The following is a 21,410-nucleotide window of genomic DNA, read 5'->3' as shown; positions in this document are numbered from 1 at the left end:
CTCTCTTCATGGCAGCCCAGTATTAACTGTAATTATGGACTACTTTGCCAAGTTGCATGTGGCAAGCAGCAAAATGTGACCTTTTCTGGGGCTGAATTGCAGCAAAATCCACCACGAACAAGGACGCAAATTCCTCTAGTCGGTGCTCTTAACTGAGGAGTACCATTGCTTAAAGAAGCAAAACAAACTAGGTAGCAAAACACTATGATTAGCTAAGAGAACAGAGGTTTTTTGGTAGACCTTCCAGCCATGCTAACTTATGTAACATCCATGGGCTAACGACAGACTTGCTGTCTGTTGGATGATACTGACCATCCCACCATTGCCCTCTACTTTGAGCTCCACCTTCACGAGACGTTCGATTGGTTTTGAAATTTCACACTCCGTCCACATTCCCTACCCACATTTAGCCCAACATTTTTCATGCCTGTCCCCAGATGTTGTCATTTATGAGATCACATCTGGCTCTTTGTGGTTAGCTGGTTTGGGGCTTATCATAGTATCCACAGAATTGCAAGCTCCATATCATGAGACATCATACAGTATTCACAACCCTAGTTTCCACTGTGGAAGTGAGTTTATTCTGTGAAAAATCTTCCTCATTCTCGCCTTCCGTTTCCCTGTTAACCATTCCCGGTGGGTAATACGCCCTCTTTGTGTGGAAGTATTATGTTTGGTTGTTACTCACTCTGTGGGCACTGTTCGCTAGTGCAATTTAGGGACTGCAGATCCAAGCCCTGGCACGCTTTGCCCCCCGTTCCTGGGGCAGGCTGGGTACACTCCCTGCTGCGCCACATGGTACAGTCCGTCCCACACGCCGACCATTTGCTCCACTCGCTCCAGCCTCCGTCCACTAAACACACACATTGAAATTACAGCAAACACAGAAAAAGGAGAAACAGCATTACTGAGTCATACCAACATTAGGGTGAGAAAGTTTTGTGGAGGTGATGCAGAATTTATGGCGTTATTATAGGAAACTAGTTTGACCCTGAGCGTGAACTCATTTAGCCACACATGGAAGCAAACAAGGCCTATTTTCCCAATACACACTGCCACAAGGACTAGCTGTTTTTCTTTTTGCTGTGAATTTATGATACAGGGATGTAAAATAATGTGGCTTACGCAACCCAAGTGCTGTCACGCTGTTGCCAGTGGATGCCATACCTAAATACACCCACGCTTGCCTTATGACCGCCGCACCGAGGATTTGAGTAGATGCTGCTATGACCCTGGTTTAGCTTCAAAATTGCCCTCACACAAGCATCCTGCTATTATGAGAATAAACAAACAGAGGCAAATTGAAACAAGGGAGTGCAGATGGTTGGAGGCGCACTTGTGTGTGTGGTTCCACAAATTTCCTATTTCTTCCAAGGGCGTGTTAGGGAGGGTTGTGTGATCATTATTCGGCAGCATGGCCGGAGGTGGAGGTGTTAGCAGAGCAGCTCAGGGAAGGTTATGGCAGGGCTGACAGGAGCCGGGGTACAGCCGGGTTTGGGGAGGTTAGTGCCAGGCTAATGGAAGCCAGGCCTGCTAATGAGCTCTCTGGGGGGCTGCTGGGATTTTCCTGCTCATGCTGGGAATGGACGCGCCATTATCCGCACACACTCCCATAGAGCGTGCGGCAGCCAAATTAGGAACTGCCACTTTAAGACATATTGAGAACTGCATACTAGGACGGACACTGCTTTTATCCATGTACTGTGCTGTGAAACTAACAGATGGAACTTTTCTGAGATAAGAAAATGTTAATTGTTGGGTTTTGGTTGGAAATGGGCTAAATTCTTAAAATACCCAACAGAAAATGATCCTATTAGAATTTTTTTCCATTGTGGTATCTGGGTAGATTAGACTAAATGTAGACCCTGTTGGTTAGGACTTCAGTAGCTGATCTGAAAGCCTGATGTATTTATGTGTATCATTAGCTCAGTGTCTGGACTTTGCCGAAGTAGTCACTGTAAAGCTTCTACAAAGTATACATATATATATAATGCTTAGTGAATGTAGGACAGTCCAAAAAAATCACATACAATGCTATTAACACAATCAGAATTCATCAGGGGCGCTAGCAGAAATTAGCATTCTCCTTTTTTTTTTTTTTTTTAGCATTTCTTTATTTCTTGACCATGTTTTGATATGTAGGGGCCAAACTGAAGGCCTAGGATCAACAGTCATGGTTTGCCCATCTAAAATTGAAAATGAGATCAATGTCAATTTCAAGGTGCTAAAATTACCATCCCTAAAAATATAACTAGCAGATATGAGTGACACTCCGGCCTCTGGTTTAAAGGCCAGGAAAACCCCCTACTGATGATAGGTACCCCCTACTCATGAAGGTACCCCCTACTCATGAAATGTCTCCAAGCTCTTTGGGGAGAATACCTGAGGCCTGACTGCTTGAAATGTGCTTTTCTGCTAGCTGACAAATGCAGAGAGGAGCCAGATAGTGGCTCTGCTGGGGAGCCAAATCACATTTGCATTTATTAGCCTCTACATCAGTAACTATGCTAGCAGTCTGTGAATGCTGGGCATCGTAGTGAGAGACCAGTGGGGGACGCATACACAAGAACAATACAAAAAGGCTGAAGTAATACAATGTTGCACTACAAAACACTCCATAAAAAGACAACTTATTAAACGCTAGTTTTAAGTTCTTTTTGGGCTTTTATCTGTAAATTGATCAAATATCACTGTTACTTCTCAACTGTCACATTTCTTAAACTCAACCTGCGTTAACTCCAAAAGCTTTAATTAATACAGTCTAATTAATATTGTAGTAACAAGGTGATGCTTCTTAGTAGTTTTGTTAGTTCTGTGAATCTTTCTTATCTTTCTTACTTTTTTCATCAGTTCTCATCTCAGAAAAAGCTTGTTAAGAAATGGAGCACCAGCAATGGCAATGCAATGGCAACTTATCTCATATATATTTATAATATATATATATATATATATATATATATATATATATATATATATATATATATATATATATATATATATATTGTCAGTAGAATGGAACAGAAGTGGAGCAGTGGAACTGGGTTCTCTGGAATCATATCGCTGAATCCAGTATCTTTGGGATGAGTTGCCATTGCATTTGCAATCCAAAGCTAATGATCTAACATCAGTATCTGACCTTAGCAATGCTTTTGTGGCTCAATCAAATCTGCACAGCAATGTTCCAACATGTGGTGTCTTTCCAGACGAGCACAGACTGCAGCAAAAATGAGCAAGAATGTTTCAGAAGAAACATTTCATGAGTTTAAATGTTTGAAACACCAGTACGGGACATTTTATAGCCACTGCCATAGTAGTCAAGCCAACTCAGTTCAAAACGGCACTACAAGACTCAATTGACTCAGTAAACTCAGTACTAAGAAGAAGAAAATGTAGCTTTTCTCAGTAAAAACCTGACACCTATGAAGCATTTCAAGCAGCAACGAATGTTACCACAGACAGGTTTGCCTGACCTTTCATTAACCCCTCCACACACTCACATGGCAGCTTATTTACTGCATAACACACTAGAGCACCCCTAATGCACCCCTACTGAGGTCACGGCTGGGCTAAAGAACAGGTTAATAACGGTAATACGCTCTAGCGTGCATCAGGGTCATTAGGAGAGGAGAGAGCCATTCATCAATAGCGGTCCTGAACGATAAAGATATTGAGTCACAGGCGCCCGAGCGAGAACAGGTTAATAGGTGCGGAGAGAGCACAGTCGGCAAGGCAAGGAAGTGTGTGAGGGGGCGTAGGCTTTGGTGTGTGTGTGTCTGAGATGCTGACAAAGCTCTTGGTCAGGATTCAAACTGGTACATTTGGCAGCGAGAGCGGAACCAATCAGATAATTGTCCTTGCGCGGCATTGAGTGGCCCTGTCCGTGGGCGGCGGCCTTATTACACCACCGAGGCCTAATGGAGGTGCGAATTAGCAAGCTAATGAAGACGAACATTAAAAATATGAATCATCGTCCACTTCAGATTTCCGCTATAAATCTGAAAAATACAGCTGAAGAGAATAGCAGCAGTTGAGGAAGCCATTGTGTTTTATCGGGAACATTCACGCTAGCTTTAGCTTGAAAAGCTGAGTCACTCAAAATGTAGGCCGTGTTTTTTTATTTATGATTTTCATCACATTTCACTCTTTAGATGCGCAATACTAGTCAAAACTGTGGACAGTAAGAAGTACTTAGTGCTCATAGAAGAGTAGTACTTTTCATCACTTATTTAGCCCTCTACTGCACAATGTTGCCTGAGGGTGACAAACCAATTTTCCTTGCTTTAAACTAACACGATACATATTTAATGACAATAAAAAGGTTAATGATGAAGGGAGCAGTTTAAATGAACAAATTAAGAGTATGTAACTCTGTGGCAATTTTTAGCATGGTGCAGCTTGTGGATTATATATGTTTCTGCTGTCCTCAGAAATTTTTCATTCATCCAAAAATATGATGCCCATCTGTTCATGTGAAGTCATTGTTTTTTTGCCATTCAGTATAATAAAAATATTTTTTATGTTATGAGAAATTGACAAAATTAGCTTGTTACCTAGAAGCAACACTGTACAGCAGTGGCACTGATTTAGCCAGGAACAGTATAAATGTAACTTGAGAGAAAACTGCAGTAGTTATTCATTTATTATTATTATTATTGTTATTATTATTATTATTATTATTATATTTTTCACATTATTTAGGAAATCTAACTTGACTATCAGGTATGCAAGATGCCAAAACATTACTGTTTCATAACGGTAACATGGTTCCTTTATATAATAACATAAATTGAATTGTTCTAGTTTTTATTAGCATTTTTAGTATTTAAATTGTATAGTTATTCAGTTCCATTCCAAATATTTTGATCATGTGCCTTATATAACCTTTGTAACATTTCTTCCATTGTTGCTTCAAGGCAACAAACCCCAGAAAGCCTCCACACAAACTGGCTTCAAATTTTTGAGATTGCCTTCATGATGCATGCCATAGGGGGTTAAGAATAACAATGAAGACTTCAACGCTATGAAATAACACATATGCACCAACCAAAAAGTTGTTAAACCAATCCAAACTATCTTCTTTCTTGGTCTAAGTTTGCATAGAATGTTCTATTCTCTTCAGACTCCATGGAAAAGTCCAGGCATGTTGGGGTGTGTTAGGTGTCAAGAAAATGCTAGGCCTGCCTGGACGCTGTCCAAGGTCCTGAAAAGGCAGTTTCATTTCCTGTTCTTTAAGAGTTACAGCCTAGAACGTGAGCACACATCAACGTCCAAAAAAAAGAAAGAAAGAAAGAAAGAAAAAGAACAAAAGGGGGGGGAGCAGTGAAATGGCACTCGATCAATTTCACATTAAACAGATGCTGCAAGCCTGTCTGAAAAGAGGCAAGTCACAGAAACCCATGCGTCTGATCCAGAGCTGCCGACCTGAACGTCTTTCATTTGTACAGTGGTTTAAGGTAATGCCACAAGCTTCCAATCATTCTGCACTACAGGTGCTGGAGTGGGGGGTGGACTATGTGAGTATGTATGTGTGTGAAGGGCCATGGCTGCGAGGCCTGACTGTAATACAATAACACAGCGGCAGGTCCGATTGGACGTCTCGTCAAGGACAAAGCATAAGGGCACTGAAGGCACTCTTTAGTGGGACGGCAGGAGGGCCATTTCCACTCTAAGAAATCATGGTGGCCTGCGTTGGGACACCTTCTGCCACCATGTCCTTCAGAGGAGAGGAGTGGGCGTGGCAAAAGCACACAATTACCCCTTAGATAGGCTCAGACAACAGGTAGTCACAATCTTGGACTGTACATTTTAACAAATGCTATTTGAATATTCCGATTTTTAATGTATAGCATTAGACTATATAGGACAAATATCCCCATTAGACCTTTTTATACTGGCAGGGATACTGAAATGAACAATGTTTGTAAGCTAGCATAAGGTACCTGATTCAACACATCAGTTGGCCTATAGAAATGCATTGTTTAGATCTGGCCATTTGGCTTAATGGGAGCTTGTTTCTTTAGTGCTACATGGCACCATCAGTCAAAAACGTATTTAATAATCCCAGCCCAAGACTTTTTTATCATTGATTATCTGTTGATTCTGAGTGATCTGATATTTGTAATTTCATAGATAATACAGGTAGACTATTTTAAAATGCCAGTCATACTGCTTCATGTTTAGCATTTGACTGTGAACTGATACGTTTTGTTTGTTTGTTGTTGTGTCTTGCTTTATACAAACCCGATTCCAAAAATAATTGGGACAGAATTGTTTATTACAGATCTTTTACAGCACAAAAAAGGTGACCGGTCCAACAGTTTAACACACATTTGCAAGGAATTTAGGGATTTCACCATCTACAGTCCAGAACATTACCAAAAAATTCAGAGAATCTGGAGAAATCTCTATGTTTAAAAGACAAGTCTGAAACCAATATCGAATGCCTGTGACCTTCTATTCCTTTTGGCGCTGCATTAGAACCAGCATGCCTCTGTAATGGACATAACAACATGGACTTGGGGATACTTCAGAAAAGTATCAGTAGACTCTATCAGTAAACTGTGTCAGTAAACACAGTTCTTTGCTGCATTAACAAATGCAAGTTATGCCTCTTACTACACAAAAGAGGAAACCATATATCAGCAACATCCAGAAATGCCGCCGATTTCTCTGGGCTAAAGCTCATCTGAGATGGACTAATGTAAGCAGAAGTGGTCTGACAAGTCCAGTGTTTTTGGAAATAATGGATGTCATCTTATCTGAGCCAAAGAAGAGAGGGTCCATCATGACTGTTACCAATGCAATGTTCAAAAGCAATAGTCTGCCGTGGTACGGGGGTGGGACAGTGCCAGTAGCATGGGTAGCTTGCACATCTGTGAATGCACCATTAATGCTTAGGGGTGCATGCTCAGTTTGGAGCAACATGCACTGCTATCCAGACTACGTCTTTTTCAGGGACATCCCTACTTCTTTCAGCAAGACATTGTTAAGCCACACTCTGAACAGTGTTGCTTTGTAGTAAGAGTGCAGGTGCTAGACTAACCTGCAGTCCAGGCCTCTCTTGAAAACGTGGTGCATTATAGAGTGAAATATATTACAACAGAGACCTTGGACTGTTGATCAGCTAGGGTGGTACATCAAACATGAATAGGGAAAAAATTCCACTTTCACAACAACAATTAGTGTCTGTTCAAAACAATTTTTGAATGTTGTTAAAAGAAAAGTGATGTAACACAGTGTCCCAATTTATTTGGAACAAAAAAGTTATATTAGTTACATTACATATCTTTTCTTTTACAGATTTCAGTTGAATACAGGTGAAAAAAGATCTGCAAATCATGTCAACTTTTTTGGAATTGGCTTTGAAGTTACCACTATTCCCACTTGCTATTTAGGCCTCCCCAGTTATTTCCAATGGCAATTATTCCCAGCTCTCCATGACACAATGATAAGAGCTAGAAAGGTGACGGCTAGCATGTGCACTTTTAAGACATGTGAAGCACCACCTACTGCTAATACAATGTTATTGGACTGCTTTGCCCCTGTATTGGCTTACATCACATTGGATCCCTGCCTACTGCTCCTACCGGGAGAGGCTGTCAATCACCTACCAAAATCATCACATTCGGGGGGGCTGTTTAAAAATGAGAGCACTGAGAGAAACCATTATTCCATTTCCCTCCGTCTGCAGTCAGCGGAATGAAAAGGACTGTGCCGACTTTCATGGAGCAACATTTCTGAGGTATTCATAGAATCATGCCCAAAAAAAAGTCCCCTTTCCTCTTCACAACCTGTCTGAGAAAGCCAAGGATCGTCATACTCACACACCCTCACAACACACTCGCCTGTGCATGGAATGGCAAGGAATATTTCGAATATTTGATCTATTTCAGCTTCGCTAATGCAAGAACGTATGTTTGCAGTACACACGTTTCCTGAGCTGAACTTTAAAATATTACATTTTAAGGCTGTGTGCAGTTGTTAGTATAGTGCAGGGGGAATCTACAGTGGAGATGGAACTTTCAAAAAACATGCAGAGATAGAGAAAGAGAGAGAAGTTAAAAAAAAAAAAAAAAAAGTGAGCCAAAAAGTGATGAGGGCTCAGTGAGGAGTTCTCCGTCTCCTGGTACCCAGTTTTATTTGCACCCTCATTTGGTTGGAACATACTTATATAGGCCACCACTTTTTTTGTGATGATGGAGGGTCTGAGCGAGGAAGGGAAGATGAAGAAAAGACAGTAGTTTTGATTCTAAAAACAAAGGCACACCCAATCTGTTGGAAATTCACCTTACATTTCAATAGTATTATGAACATGTCCTCGCCGAATCAGCCTGATGACTTGGCAGTTTGCAGCACATACGTTACAGAATGGAAGGAAGGGATAACGAGCAAACTTTTCAAACAAAGCGAACTCAAAGAGGCTAACTCAGCTTTCGCTCAGCCGGGCTAGCCTCTGTGAGTTCATTAGCTTGCTACGCAAACTTTGTAATGCAAAGTGTCTTTTTAGAAATCTAGTTTAAGCTTCGGAGTTTAGAGTTTAGAGCTTTGCCCTTCTTCTTTGGTGTTACTAGCTGCGAGTCCCAGCTAACTTGCCTATCTAGCAAGCTAACAGAGTAAAGCAGCAAAGTTTGGCTGTGTATATCAGAAACATTAGATACAAAAAGCCCAGTAGGAACATAACAGATTGATAAGGCTTTACATTTTTAAACAATATTATTATCATTATTTATTTTTTCCCCAACTCCAATTCCACCCACTAGATAGAAATCCCCCAGTCACACGACACTACCACTGTTAGGAGGGCTAATGCTAGCACAGGTTTCCTCCAAGACCTGTGTGGTGTCACCACATCTTTTTGAACTGCTGCTCAGGCAATGTAATTGCACAGCTGAACGCACTTGAAGGAAAGCGCCAACTACCAGATCAGACCAATTGCACTCTCTTGGACTCCCAGCCATGGATGGCTGTGGCATCACCAGGGATTGAACTCACAAGCTCATACTTGGATTAATAAAATCATGTTTTCTCCCAGTTCTCTCCCTTACTTAGTCACGACCAGTCCCACCCGCTGCCTAGGCCCCATCAGATCACACGACACCAGCAGCACTAGGAGGATGAAGGCTAGCATGTGCTTCCTCTGAACCATGTGAAGCCAGCCACTCCATCTTTTCAAACTCAGCTCAACATGCTGAGAAGACTAACGGCCAATTCTGTTACATATGCGAACACCAATTGCATTGAGTGGTGGTGGGAGAGGGAAGACCATCGTACCCAAGCAAAGAAAGTGAGGTCAGTTATGCTTTCTTGGATTCCTGGCCATGGATGGCTGTGGGATCCCTGGGGACCGAATGAACGAGGCAACATTTATATGGTTGTGACATTTCAACCCTTTTTTTTGCATTGCACTGCCTGGACATTTCTCTATGTGTATGTAAAGTCAACATGAAATCACTCAAATTTGATACCTTTTTTGTGTCCCTAGTCACATTTAGCAGATCATATCATGCATCTTTTTTTAAATGTATTTATTAGTTAGTAAATGGAAAAGAAAAACAGATAGCCAACATTACTTTCGGGAAGCTGGAGATGTAATTGCAGCCACATGGCTGTAGTAACTGTGCTCAAATCACCACTACAATGGAGAGAGTGAATTTCTCACCGGACAGAAATGACCACTCAAGCTTAAAGCTAAAGTCAGCAAGGCTTCACTTCTGTGGTGGAAGAGAAACTTGTCTCTGGTGTCCATTTCATGAGTACAGTCAGAATCATTTGTAATTGTAAAGTGTTTTCTTGAGGTAAGTTACACTAATGCTAGCTTGGTTGCATTTATTAGCCTATAGATCAGTGGCGAGGCTAAGCAGTCAGGATTGGTTGGGACCACAGCGATTTCCCATGCTTGTTTGATGTATTTGCTGGGTATTGTAGGGAGAGAACTCATGAAAAAGATACCAAATTGTAAACCCTGGCAAACCAAAGCTGTGAGATGTGCTACACAGCACGACAAATAGCAAATAAAACTCTAATTTGAGCTTGTAAGCTAGGAACCTGGTGCACAAACCACAGGGGTGACAGCCCATTTCTTTTTAAACTCCAAACTCGCTTCAGCAAGTGGGCACATGTGTTGCACAGGTATGCAGTTAAGGAGGGCAGAAGGGAAGTCAGAGAGAAAAAGAAATGGAAATGGGGCTGAACATTTAAGCCATGGTGAAAAAAGGGCGCTCAAACTGCTTATACTCTGTGTACTAAGGTGCCAAATAAGCCTGCTTAAGCGACCCAGCATTGCAACAGCGATGCGTTTGATGAAGGTGCTTTTCTATCACTGTTCCTTTTTTCTGCAACATTTCAATTGGGTTTCAGGTGATAGACTAGGTGGGGATGGACATAGCAGCGGAGCGCTGTTAACAAACAAAAGCTCGGAAACCCCTAATCAGTGAGCGGAGTGTGTCGGCTCTCATAAGACCTGTTTGGAAATGAAGCAGCTTCTTTGTGATTTGACGCTTGGCCAAAAGAATGACAACCTGTGTCATTGCAGATGCTTTCTGCAAAAAGCTATTACATCTAATCGCCACTCCAGTCCGACTGTGTGTGCATAAAGGAGAGAGAGAGCGTGTGAGTGCAAATGTCTTTTTATGCTGTGTGCAAATATGTGAGTGCTAGGCTGATACACACAAGCATTGACAAACTGCATGCATGAATGTTGCATGTTTGACTTTTAAGTTGGGTACAGGTGCAAGTAAGGATGTGGGGGTGGCAGCTATCTTGAAGGAGAAAAGTAGGCTGGAAGAAAAGTTTGATGAGAACCTCAATGCCAGTAATTGGGCATTCATCTTTTTTTAAAACAGTTTGGTATTTAATTTTTGCTTTTTTTGGCCCTAGCAATTTTACTGCTAGACTTGTGAACTACCCTCTGGGGAACTGAAGAAAAAGTCACAGATATTTCTGGGGATATGAACTTTGGTTTTCTCCTCATCTAAACCCTCTTCTAAATGTTTGGTTTGAACATTCGGTTGGCTTGTCTTGTTTTGTTTTATGTGAATTTCAGTGGTTGCTCAACTCAGTAAAGGTCAAAATTGAGGCATTCTGTTCTGCTTAGCTTCTTGCCATTTTGTATTCCCGATCAATTTAATTGCATCGGGTTGCAGTGTCTGAACTGGTAGTGACTGTTGACCTTAGTTCAAGCTGTTACAGTGCACTATGTAAATAATTAAATTCTTGCTTTTAAAGTGTGGAATTTTGCACGCATGGCTGAATCCCAAACGGCTATTTGTTAGACATATTATGCATGGTTTGGGTTCAGGAACCAATATTTAAATTCCTATGTTTGTAGAGAGGACATATGGATTGGTGAGGGCGCTGTCTGTTCTTCAGAATCTTCATCAATCAGGTTCCAATCTGACAGCTTGTTCACCTAGTTTATGGTACTTTTTGTGCTCACTTTGTTCTGCTCACATTCACAATCAAAGCTTGGCAACCACCTGGGATACTGAAGCAAGGGCATTGCAACAACTTGGCAATCTCTCTGGATACGATAGCGATGGCTTAGCAATCACCTGGGATACCATAGCAACTGTCAAACAACACCTTAGCAACCACCTGAAACACAGAGGCCATGGTCTAGCAACACCTTAGCAGCCACTTATACATATCCATGTATATGTGTGGACCACCCCTCTGCATGCAATGTATCAGCAGCCCTCATGCTGTGCTTTGCTGTGCCATGCCCTGACGTGGCCATTTAATTTAAAAAGCTTCTTCAAAGCGCTACAACCAGAGCAGCCGGTGACACACTGAATGCACGACAAGAGGCTCATCAGGGTCAGACTGACCGTTAAACACACATAGACAGCCAGGCTCTTATCAGCTACCAGTACAAGCCTGATTGCCCCATTTTGTTAACTTGCCCGCTTACGTCTTTTGAACTCACAACAAATAATAGCCTGGCTTCTGAACTCTAGTGGCTGAATACACATATAAAAGCACTTCTCTTGTATAAACGGTGCTCAAACATTCATCAATCTTTTCAATTGAAATTCATCTTGTCTCTCTGAAGCATCAAATATGATACGCATCATAAGAACAAGGACACAGTGTCATTTATGTGTAGCACTACTTATTTTGTCTGAATAGCAAAAAATAGCTGATGCATTGTTACTCTGAGTGAACATTTCTCATCAGTTAACATTTGCTGCTATGGACCCTGCATTGATGTACCTACATAAGATACATTCAAATTGATTTCAGACCTTCATATACAGATAATTTGTCATTTACGAATACAAATGTTTAGGCCAAACTGCTTAAGCTTGTGGTCCTGCTGGAAGACTCAGCTGAGACCAAGCCAACTTTTGGCTGCTGTCTTGAGGTGTTGCTTCAGTATTTCTAGGTAATTGTTCTTCCTTCATGGAGATTTTATGAAGTGCAGCAAAACACTTCCACAAAATGAGTCTGCCACCACCATGCTTCGCAGCTGGGATGGTGTTCTTTGGATTAAAAGCCTCACCCTTTTGGTCTAACAGTTCAGTTTTTTTCAGTTTCATCTGACCAGAGAACATTAACTCAGTGTTTGGACACTCATGAGGTCAGCAACCCATCAATTCATCAAATCATTACTGCCCGTGGTTCATGTCCAGGTGATCGTTAGTGAATGTTCCCATGTGTGAAAGACCACTGACAATGCTCAGCATTATAGAAGCTTTTTCAAAGTGCTACAACCAGAGCAGCCCATGACTCACTGGATGCACAACAAGAGGCTCATCAGGGTCAAACTGACCATTAAAGACACATAGAAAGCCAGGCCTGATTGCCTGATCTGTCAACATAGCCAATTATGTCTTTTGATCTCACAACAAATAATAGCCTGGATTCTGAACTCTAGTGGCCAAATACACAGAGAAATCACCTCTATTGAATAATCGATGCCACAGATCTACTCAAACATTCATCAGTCTTTTCAATTGAAATTCATCTTGTCTCTCAATTTCTGAAGCATCAAATATGATACACATCATAAGAACAAGGACACGGTGTCATGGGAGACTGAGACACATCAAATGTGGAACTTCCCAGAGTTTACTATTGTTTTTATAACTCTGTCAGCCATGTGAGCGCAATTATCTTTTGGTAAACTCATAAATCAGGAATGTGAGGACCACCAGAATGTACCTGCACTCTGCTCCCTTTAAGTCCAGTTGCTAGCCAGGTTAATGAGGCAATTCACAAATAAAAAAGCCTACCGTTACACTATCCTTACACACATCCTACCCTTGCAGCAGTTGCTCCCAATTGTGGTTGTGCGTGTGTTGGAGTACCGAAGCCCATTTATCAGAGCGATAATGCGTCTGTGAGTGTCTCGATGCTGTGGGAGCAGTAGTTTGGACACCTGAAGCCATTCAGTAAATGATGATTTATGCCCTTCCTAGTCGCCTTGGTAAGCCGGGACAGGGATAGAATTTTGAAGATGCGCAGTTGTCTGAGTGTGTCTTTGTTCGGTGATAAATGTGTGAGAGGAGTCACCTGCTCTCCATTGCACATGCTAAAATTGTCTTCTGACCTCTTCAGACATCCTGTTGTCTCTAAAAATGGACCTAAGCATGGACATAAACGCATACTTTCATTTGCCTACTACTGTTTTTATACGTTTTTTTAAAAAATGTCCATTTTTATAGGCGCTGTATGTGATACAGTGTCAGAAACAACATAATTACTCGACATAACTTGATGTGGTTGAAGGCAACTGATCATCCAGGCAGCTTCTAATGGACAGCTTCCAATACCTATTAGCTACATTAGCCTCACAGCTTCAGTATAAAACTAAAAAACTTCAGACACCAAACACGTCTTGGCTGATCAACTACATTTTGGGTTAAAAGCAATGCAGTGTCAGTTTGTCACTGTAAGGCCTGTAGTTGTCCCAGCATGTCTATGCATTGATGAATGCTTGTGAGGAGTTGCTAACTCTCTGGGGAATGCTCTAAACCCATCCGCTGCCCGTTTTAGACAGGTTGCACGGCTAAGTCAACCTTGGCCGGGACACGCTGATGTTGCGCTGTGTCCCAGGCCACAGCTCAGAGTGAGTAAGGGAAACATACACGGCCCTGAGAAAAATAATACCTCCTGGGGCAGCACAGTCAAGACCCTGAGTCCAAGCCTCATCAAAAAAAAAGAAGAAAGAAAGCCTCACCCTCCTCCTTCTTATTCTCCTCATCCTTCTCACACAGACTCCCTCTGCTTTCCCTCTCTCTCCTACCACTTCTTTCTTTTACCCTTGTAAAAGTATAGTTTGGAAAAAATGAACACAAATTTCCCAATCATCGTAAATACAGGGTGATTCAACAAGATGATTTATTTTATTGATCCTTACAGTAACTGATCCCTGCAGACATTTGTAAATGGTTTAAGTAAGCATAATGTTTATTATGTAATTTTACAAGTGCTCAATATGAACCTCCTCCTCCTCCAGCTGTATGGACAACATCAACTCCGTAGTCAAATTCATCCCATACTTCACTGAGCATGCCGGGTGTCACTGCACTGCACGACTTTTTCAGTGCGACTCTTTGAATTGGAGAACGCAAAACGCTTTCTGCTCAGGGGTCGCATCTCCTCACAGACTGAAGGGAGCCGTCTTCCTGTGGCAGTCAGAAACTCTATGACCCCCTCTTTCAGTTGGTATGTAATTGGTTCCTAGGTACCTCACTGATTCATCTTTTTGAATCACCCAGTATTATCAACACACACATTTTCAAAGACGCTTATCCTCCTGGCTTGTGGGGGTTGCCAGAGCCTATCCCAGCTCTTGTCATGTAGAAGGCAGGAAACACCCTGGACAGATACGTTGAGATATTAACAAACTTCAAATTCCATGTGAATCTAGAGAACCTGACCTTGGCCATTTTTCTTCACGTTTTGTTTTATTTTGAGAACAAAAAAACACCATCAAATAGTCATAGCAGAGATTGAGCTTTAGAACCAGGCAGATGCCTCCTGATAGAAATAAATGAAGCCTATAAATGAAGATTTTGTATAAATTGGATTAAATAGATCAAGAGATCAAATATCATCGTTGTAAATTTCATCGTAAAAGTCTGTGGGACTGCAGTTTGGTGCGTGAAGTGGTTTACCGTTCAGATTACGCATTCAGATTGATTTGTATATACACCCACCGGCCAATTTATTAGGTACACCTGTTCAGTTGCTTGTTAACATAAATAGCTAATCAGCCAATCACATGGCTGCAACTCAGTGAATTTAGACATGTAGAGGTGGTCAAGACAACTTGCTGAAGTGCAGACCGAGCATCAGAACGGGGAAGAAAGGGGATTTAAGTGACTTTGAACGTGGCGTGGTTGTTGGTGCCAGGCGGGCTGGTCTGAGTATTTCAGAAACTGCTGATCTACTGGGATTTTCACACACAACCATCTCTAGGGTTTACAGAGAACGGTCCGAGAAAGAGGAAATATCCAGCGAGCGGTCAGTGGTGTGGACGAAAATGCCTTGTTGATGTGAGAGGTCAGAGGAGAATGGGCAGACTGGTTCCAGATGATAGAAAGGCAACAGCAACTCAAATAACCAACCAAAATCTCTGAGGAACGTTTCCAACACCTTGTTGAAAGTGTGCCACGAAGAATTAAGGCAGTTCTGAAGTCCTTTTACCAGCAAGGTGTACCTATTAAAGTTGCGGGTGAATGTATATAATCAGTAAAAATACGTTTGTGCAGAATTAGCTGATTATAATGTACAGAATGTGTTGCATAACTACTTTAGAATCCACTTCTTGGCCTCATCAAAGGCTTAACAACTCAACACAGTAGGAGGCAAATGCTTAATGTTTTAAGAATGAGGTCTGAAAGATGCTGATTGACAGGCTGTAAGATTGCATTACTTGTTGGCATTAGCCTCGCAGCTCCGGTGCTACAACTAAAGAAGCAAACTTCGGACATCACACGTCTCGGCTGATCAACTACGCTCAGTTTTAGGGGGGAACTGTGCACATCTCATTTTTCACTTTCACTACCTCCCCTGTTCTCACTCCTTTCTCCCTCCCTTCTCTTCCATCCTGCTGTCTTATTTACATTTCCACCTTCTCTTTCCATCTCTCTCCCTCACTTCTCACGTTCGCCCTCCACTTCCTGTTTCTCCCTCGCTATCTCCTCGCTCCTCACTCCTCCTCTCTCTCTTTCCTCTCTCTCTCCCTCCTCTTCAGGATGTTTCTACACAGTGATGCTATTTGTGCCCTAATCATGTGAAATCCATCCACACACTAAACTCCCTGTGGAGTGCAGCAATGTTTTTTTTTTTTTTTTGACGTATTTTCCGAAGCTCTGTTACTTACGGCACTGCGTAAAGGTGATGTCTGATTAAATTACACTGTGTGTTTTGTGCTGAAACAGGAGAAAGGCTTAAGTAGCTAAACCCTGCTCATGGCAGACGAGAGAGAGAGAGAGAGAGAGAGAGAGAGAGAGAGAGAGAGAGAGAGAGAGAAACAGCCTTAATTGACGGGCAGGCTTGATTTCCTCTGCTGTTTATTGAGCACTAGCATATTTTCCAGCAGCCGCTAATGCCTTCATAATGCCTCTTTAGTGAAGACCGACATCGCCCTCATCCCCAACAACTTCAGTGAACATAAAAAGAGGTCAACAACCTAAAACAATGGCTCAGTGGATGTGCTAGACTCAGTAAAAGCAACCAAATGGTCTGTTCTTCATTCTCATTGTTTAAAAAAAATAAATAAATAAAATTGGAGGAAAACTCAAAAAGCTCAACTTTTTGTTTCTCAACTGCATAAAGTACGCAAACCTTTAGTACCAGAAAACTGGAATGCTGCTTGTTCTATTGACCAATGGTCCAGCTGCTCAAGATTAGTACCAGCAGGACTTAACGATACTTAAGTGTTCTTTTCTGCCCTTTGTAAAACATGCAGCTGAAATCAACTATAATTTCGCAAATAAGTTTGGGTTGAGGATAAAGTCACCAAGCATGATTAAATGAACAGCAAGTGCACCAGAATTCACACTACAATGGTATGTTCATGTGTTGATGGCTAGTTTTAGAAATATTACTCTGTAAAGACATAACTAAGGCATTATAAGCAATAAAATATCGCTAAAGCTACTAACATCTATGCTTGCCTTCCAACAACTAGTGTTTTTGCTCATATTTTCACACTTAACAGTGAAAAATGATCTGTTAAGCATGAAAATATGAACAGAAATGCTAGTTGTTAGTACGGAATTCGGCAACGTAGCCAAACACTTCAGAGTTAGACACTTTAGAGTTGCATAAAACAACCAAAAAGACAAGTAAACCTTCAAATGTAGTAAGTAAGGCAGTTCTAGCTAGTTCTATCTCTCACAAACAAACTACAACATTAAATGCCATTAGTTCCTGTTTGAGCCAGTTACAGTGCTAAGTAAGGGGCAGTCATGGCCTGGAGGTCAGGGAACCAGCCTCGTGACCGGAAGGTCGCCGGTTCGATCTAGAGTCATACTGGATTGAAGATCTGGATTTGAAGACCTCTGCAGTAGCCACACATCAGAAATGACTTGGTGGAGACAGTTGTCTGCTAACCATAGCAACTATGTTCTAATGCTGCTAATGTTCCAGAGTGTTTGTCTTTGTGATTTCACATCTTTAGTTGGAGTAAAACGCGAACCCTTTTCCCCCAGAGTTTTCACTGCAGCGTGACCCATTTGAGCGGGCACCCCCTGCCCACCCACCGCTATCCCTCTACTGCACAGGATCAATAAATACTAAGCAAAAGCTCTCACTATGCTCTCTTTCTCACCCTCCATATTCTCTTTGTCAGTCTCTCTTTCTCTGGGTCTCTAAAAAGAGTACTATATGTGTGTGTATTTGTGTGCACTGAGACGCTCCAGCTCCCGGGGCGTAGATGTGGCACGCTGCATTAAATCACTCACTAATGCTCATATTTGCAAGCAGGCCGTAAGTGCAGATGCCATTCGGTTGTGGCTCAAGCCCAGGCTGACTCAGTGGAGCTCACACACCCTCTCAGCAAGCGACCGCACTGGCTTATAGCTCAAAGTCCTCATGTGGTGATGGCAAGGGCGACAGCACATGGCAAAAAAAGGGCATGTTTAGCCATGAATAATTCTAAGCAACAATCAAATAAATAAATAAAAACACAAGCCAAGCATTCACAGATAGCATGTTGCTAAAGCATCAACAGCTGCAAAGCAAGCCAAACAGCCCTGTGGTGTGGGATGGGGGGTACAGGGGCCAGACTGTCCTGGTCAGTCCTGAGCTATGGTGGGGGAGCTGGTGAACAGCTGACCATGCTAGACCTACAGCATCAGCTACAGTGCAACAAAGCTACCTAGCCCCATGGTGCACTAGGGCAGTGGTTCTCAACCTTTTCACTTTGTTGTTACACTGCTAGGCAAATTTGCCTCGTCTCTCAGCCATCTCTGTCTTTCCTTACACTCAAAGAGGTGGACTGGTGGGCAAGGAGGCTGTGGTGGGAGGGAGAGTGACTGTGGGTGGAGGGGGGTTGTGGTGCTTGTGGTACCACATCACCTTATATTTGTATGAGTTTTAATACAGGATGAGCTGTGACATTAATAGTGAAACAAGAAAGAAGTGGGGGGGGGGGGGTTGAATACTGTTGCCATTGGATTAAAAATAAAAACTTTCTTATTTACTTTCCTGTCACCCACCAAAATGATCTGTTGATGTTGAGAACCACTGCACTAGAACTCAAGCACGAGTGGGCGGTTTACCTGGGCAGGTAGCTGTGCAGGCGCTCGTCTGGACGCTCTGGCCCTCGCAGGCGGTGCCTCCGTTCAGAGGGGCGGGGTTAGTGCAGCTCCGGCTCCTCTTCTGCCAGCCACGGCCGCAGATTGCACTGCAAGCTGACCAGGTGGCCCACGTGGACCAGCCGCCATTCACTGCTCACCCGCCCCGAGAGAAACGAACAGAGCAGGTCAGGGTTACCCGACGAGCAGTGACAACCAAAGAGCTTTAACACCCTGTCTTAAAGGAAGAGGGGGTAGAAAAGCTCCCCAAATCACATGCTGGCTGTTTGTGTTGGATGGCTTTTTACTGGGATTTTGGCCAATTGAACAAAAGGGCGGAGGCCAGAGGAGACGCTTGTGACAAGCTGTCTAAGATACAACAAGCATTGTGATGCCAGTCATTTTTGAGCTGATTTGTTTTGGCCTTGAAATGAAACCCCCCCGCACCTTTAAGGCAAGCCTCAGTCAACAATAGTGGGGACAATGGGCAACATAGAACACTATCACCAAACTTGCCAACCATTCGAACTTAGAAAGACGGTGGTTATGCAAACCTGTGTGAAACCTTGATTTTAGTATCATGTACAAAAAGCAACAGGACAAGTTGATTGGAGTCTAAAGGCTCTTAAATGATGTTGCCAGCTGTGTGGCCATTTTTATGTTATGAAAGGAGCACCTCTCCACTAGTTAGTTAAAATAGAGCATGCTGACTTTCACAGTGGTGTATAGTGGTCTTCTCAAAGGATAAAGTTGCCGTTAGCTGGCTAATTTTGCCTGCCAGGCTATAATAACAAAAAAAGCACAAAACATAAAATTGATCTGAAAACTGGAAACATTTTGACCCCTGGGAGATCCTTAAGCAAAGGCAAAGAAGATCAGGACTCTGTGGAGAATCAGGAGGGTTGGCAAGTGTGGCTAACGCTAACTCTAAAACGAAGTCATATGCTTAGGCAGTTGGTGGTGCTCAACAAAATGATTGCACCGAGGGAGTCGGGACAATTACATTACATCACACCACTCCATGCTGTTGCCCTTGTCAAGCCACGATGGCTGCAATCAATCAACCTCTTTAACATTGTTAACATTAATGAACATTGATGCTAACTTGAGTCTAGATTGATCAAGAATGGAGGGCACAGACAAAAGTTTTTTTTTCTTGTATTGGTTTCATTTTTAAAAGCTCATCTGATGTGCACTGCTGGCCCTTGTGTATATCACTGCTGCGGCGCATTTTGCGACACCAATATATTTCTTGAGAAAAGCGTAAGCCTGGTGGATTTCTGCAATGATCCCAGACCTAAAGTTCACACTGTGTTTTTAATCAAGTCCCAAGTCTACTCTCTCTCTCTTTCTCTCTTCCTTCTATCGCCCTGTCTTTTCCCTCTCTTTCTTGTGTGGCTCAAAGCAAATCTGATTTCTTCTGTTCTGGAGCAGTCGGAGCTGATTTGTTGTCTGGGAGCCTTGATCACCAGTCAGGTTTGCGTCGGGCCGCTGAGGGCTTCTAATTCACGGGCTGAATCACTTCCGTAGCCTCTCTAGCTCCAGTGATTGCCCACCACCGAGAGGGAAATTGCGAGGTGACTGGCGCGGGGGCCCTGATTACCTCTTAGCACACAGTTGAGCCATGTCAAAGCCGGCCTTGTTAAAATGCATCTCCACCTTCCCTTCCACGGCTCTAATAACAGCCCTTACCCCACCTACGATACAGCCAATGAGAGAGCTGGCAAAACTTCACATGAGTAAACTGACATTTTAATGTGAAGCCATAGGGGAACAAAAAAAAGACACAGGGACCAGGTCTAATAGTTCCTTTTGATCAAAAGCTATTCACTGAATTTTTCGTAATTAATTTTTACAATGGCAGCAAATTGGCCATTGCTTTGGCGAACACTTCGCAATTTGAACCCCACCAAATTGTACAGCAAGTCAGCCCACCACTTATTTGCTATTTTTCTCCCTCTGTATGAGGGCTTCGTCGTGATTGACAGCACAAAAAGCAAACAATAGGGTGAGATTTTTTTCCGCAGTTCACTGCTCCAGTCCCCTCGCAGGGTCCTCCATCAAGATTCCTGCAAGAAACTATGCTATTCAATCAAACAGACTAATCTCTCCATCATCAGGGCAATTGGCTTCATTTTTTGCCATTGTTGTCTCTTTTTCTACTAATAAAATACAGCACCCTGATTGCACTGTTTGGCAGATACTTCATTAAAGAAGTCCTTTGTAAATGTAGACATTTATTCTATTTGAAAGTCATACAGACGCCCCGTCCTTCTAATTACAGCTTCCTAACCAGTTTGATAAGCTGCAGATTAAATATTAAAAAAGAGCAAAGCTAAAATTCTTGAGTGCTCTCTTCAGTGTCCCTCTGGAGGCCTGGAACCCTTGATTTCTGCTGCTTTGCTCTGTTCACAGTGACTGATTGACTGTCCTGATTAGCTGAGAGTATTATGTGTCTTTAATGCATGCTACCTTCGGTCCGAGGGAGTCCAGAGACCTCCCACTGGAATAAGAAATGGGCAAGAGCTGCGCATAATAATAAAGGTCAGCTGGCTTATCAAGCCAATTCGTTATCCATCTCCAGCGCAAGCCCAACTACAGGTAGGAGAGCTGTGATTGTGGAGCGCCTCACGCTGTTGGAATTTCTCAGACAATCATACC

General features: G+C 42.5%; 1 protein-coding gene across 4 annotated transcripts in view; it reads right to left on the bottom strand.

Moving 5' to 3' along the window:
- unc5a (unc-5 netrin receptor A) overlaps positions 1 to 21,410 on the bottom strand; it is a 322,248-nt gene that overhangs the window by 80,385 nt on the left and 220,453 nt on the right. For 2 of the 4 annotated variants that reach the window (XM_017706248.2, XM_017706249.2), the window contains exons 6-7: positions 18,735 to 18,902; positions 689 to 853 (exon numbers count right to left, since the gene is read on the bottom strand). In XM_017706248.2, coding sequence (XP_017561737.1) covers positions 689 to 853; positions 18,735 to 18,902 — 333 coding nt within the window. The remainder of the gene's footprint in view (positions 1 to 688; positions 854 to 18,734; positions 18,903 to 21,410) is intronic. The other 2 variants (XM_017706250.2, XM_037544952.1) reach the window with 1 other exon arrangement.

Source organism: Pygocentrus nattereri, chromosome 14 (genome assembly GCF_015220715.1).
Source record: "Pygocentrus nattereri isolate fPygNat1 chromosome 14, fPygNat1.pri, whole genome shotgun sequence".
In the NCBI taxonomy this organism is placed as follows: Eukaryota; Metazoa; Chordata; class Actinopteri; order Characiformes; family Serrasalmidae; genus Pygocentrus; species Pygocentrus nattereri.
Note: the sequence above shows the minus strand (reverse complement) of the source record. Positions and strands in the feature narration are given on the sequence as shown.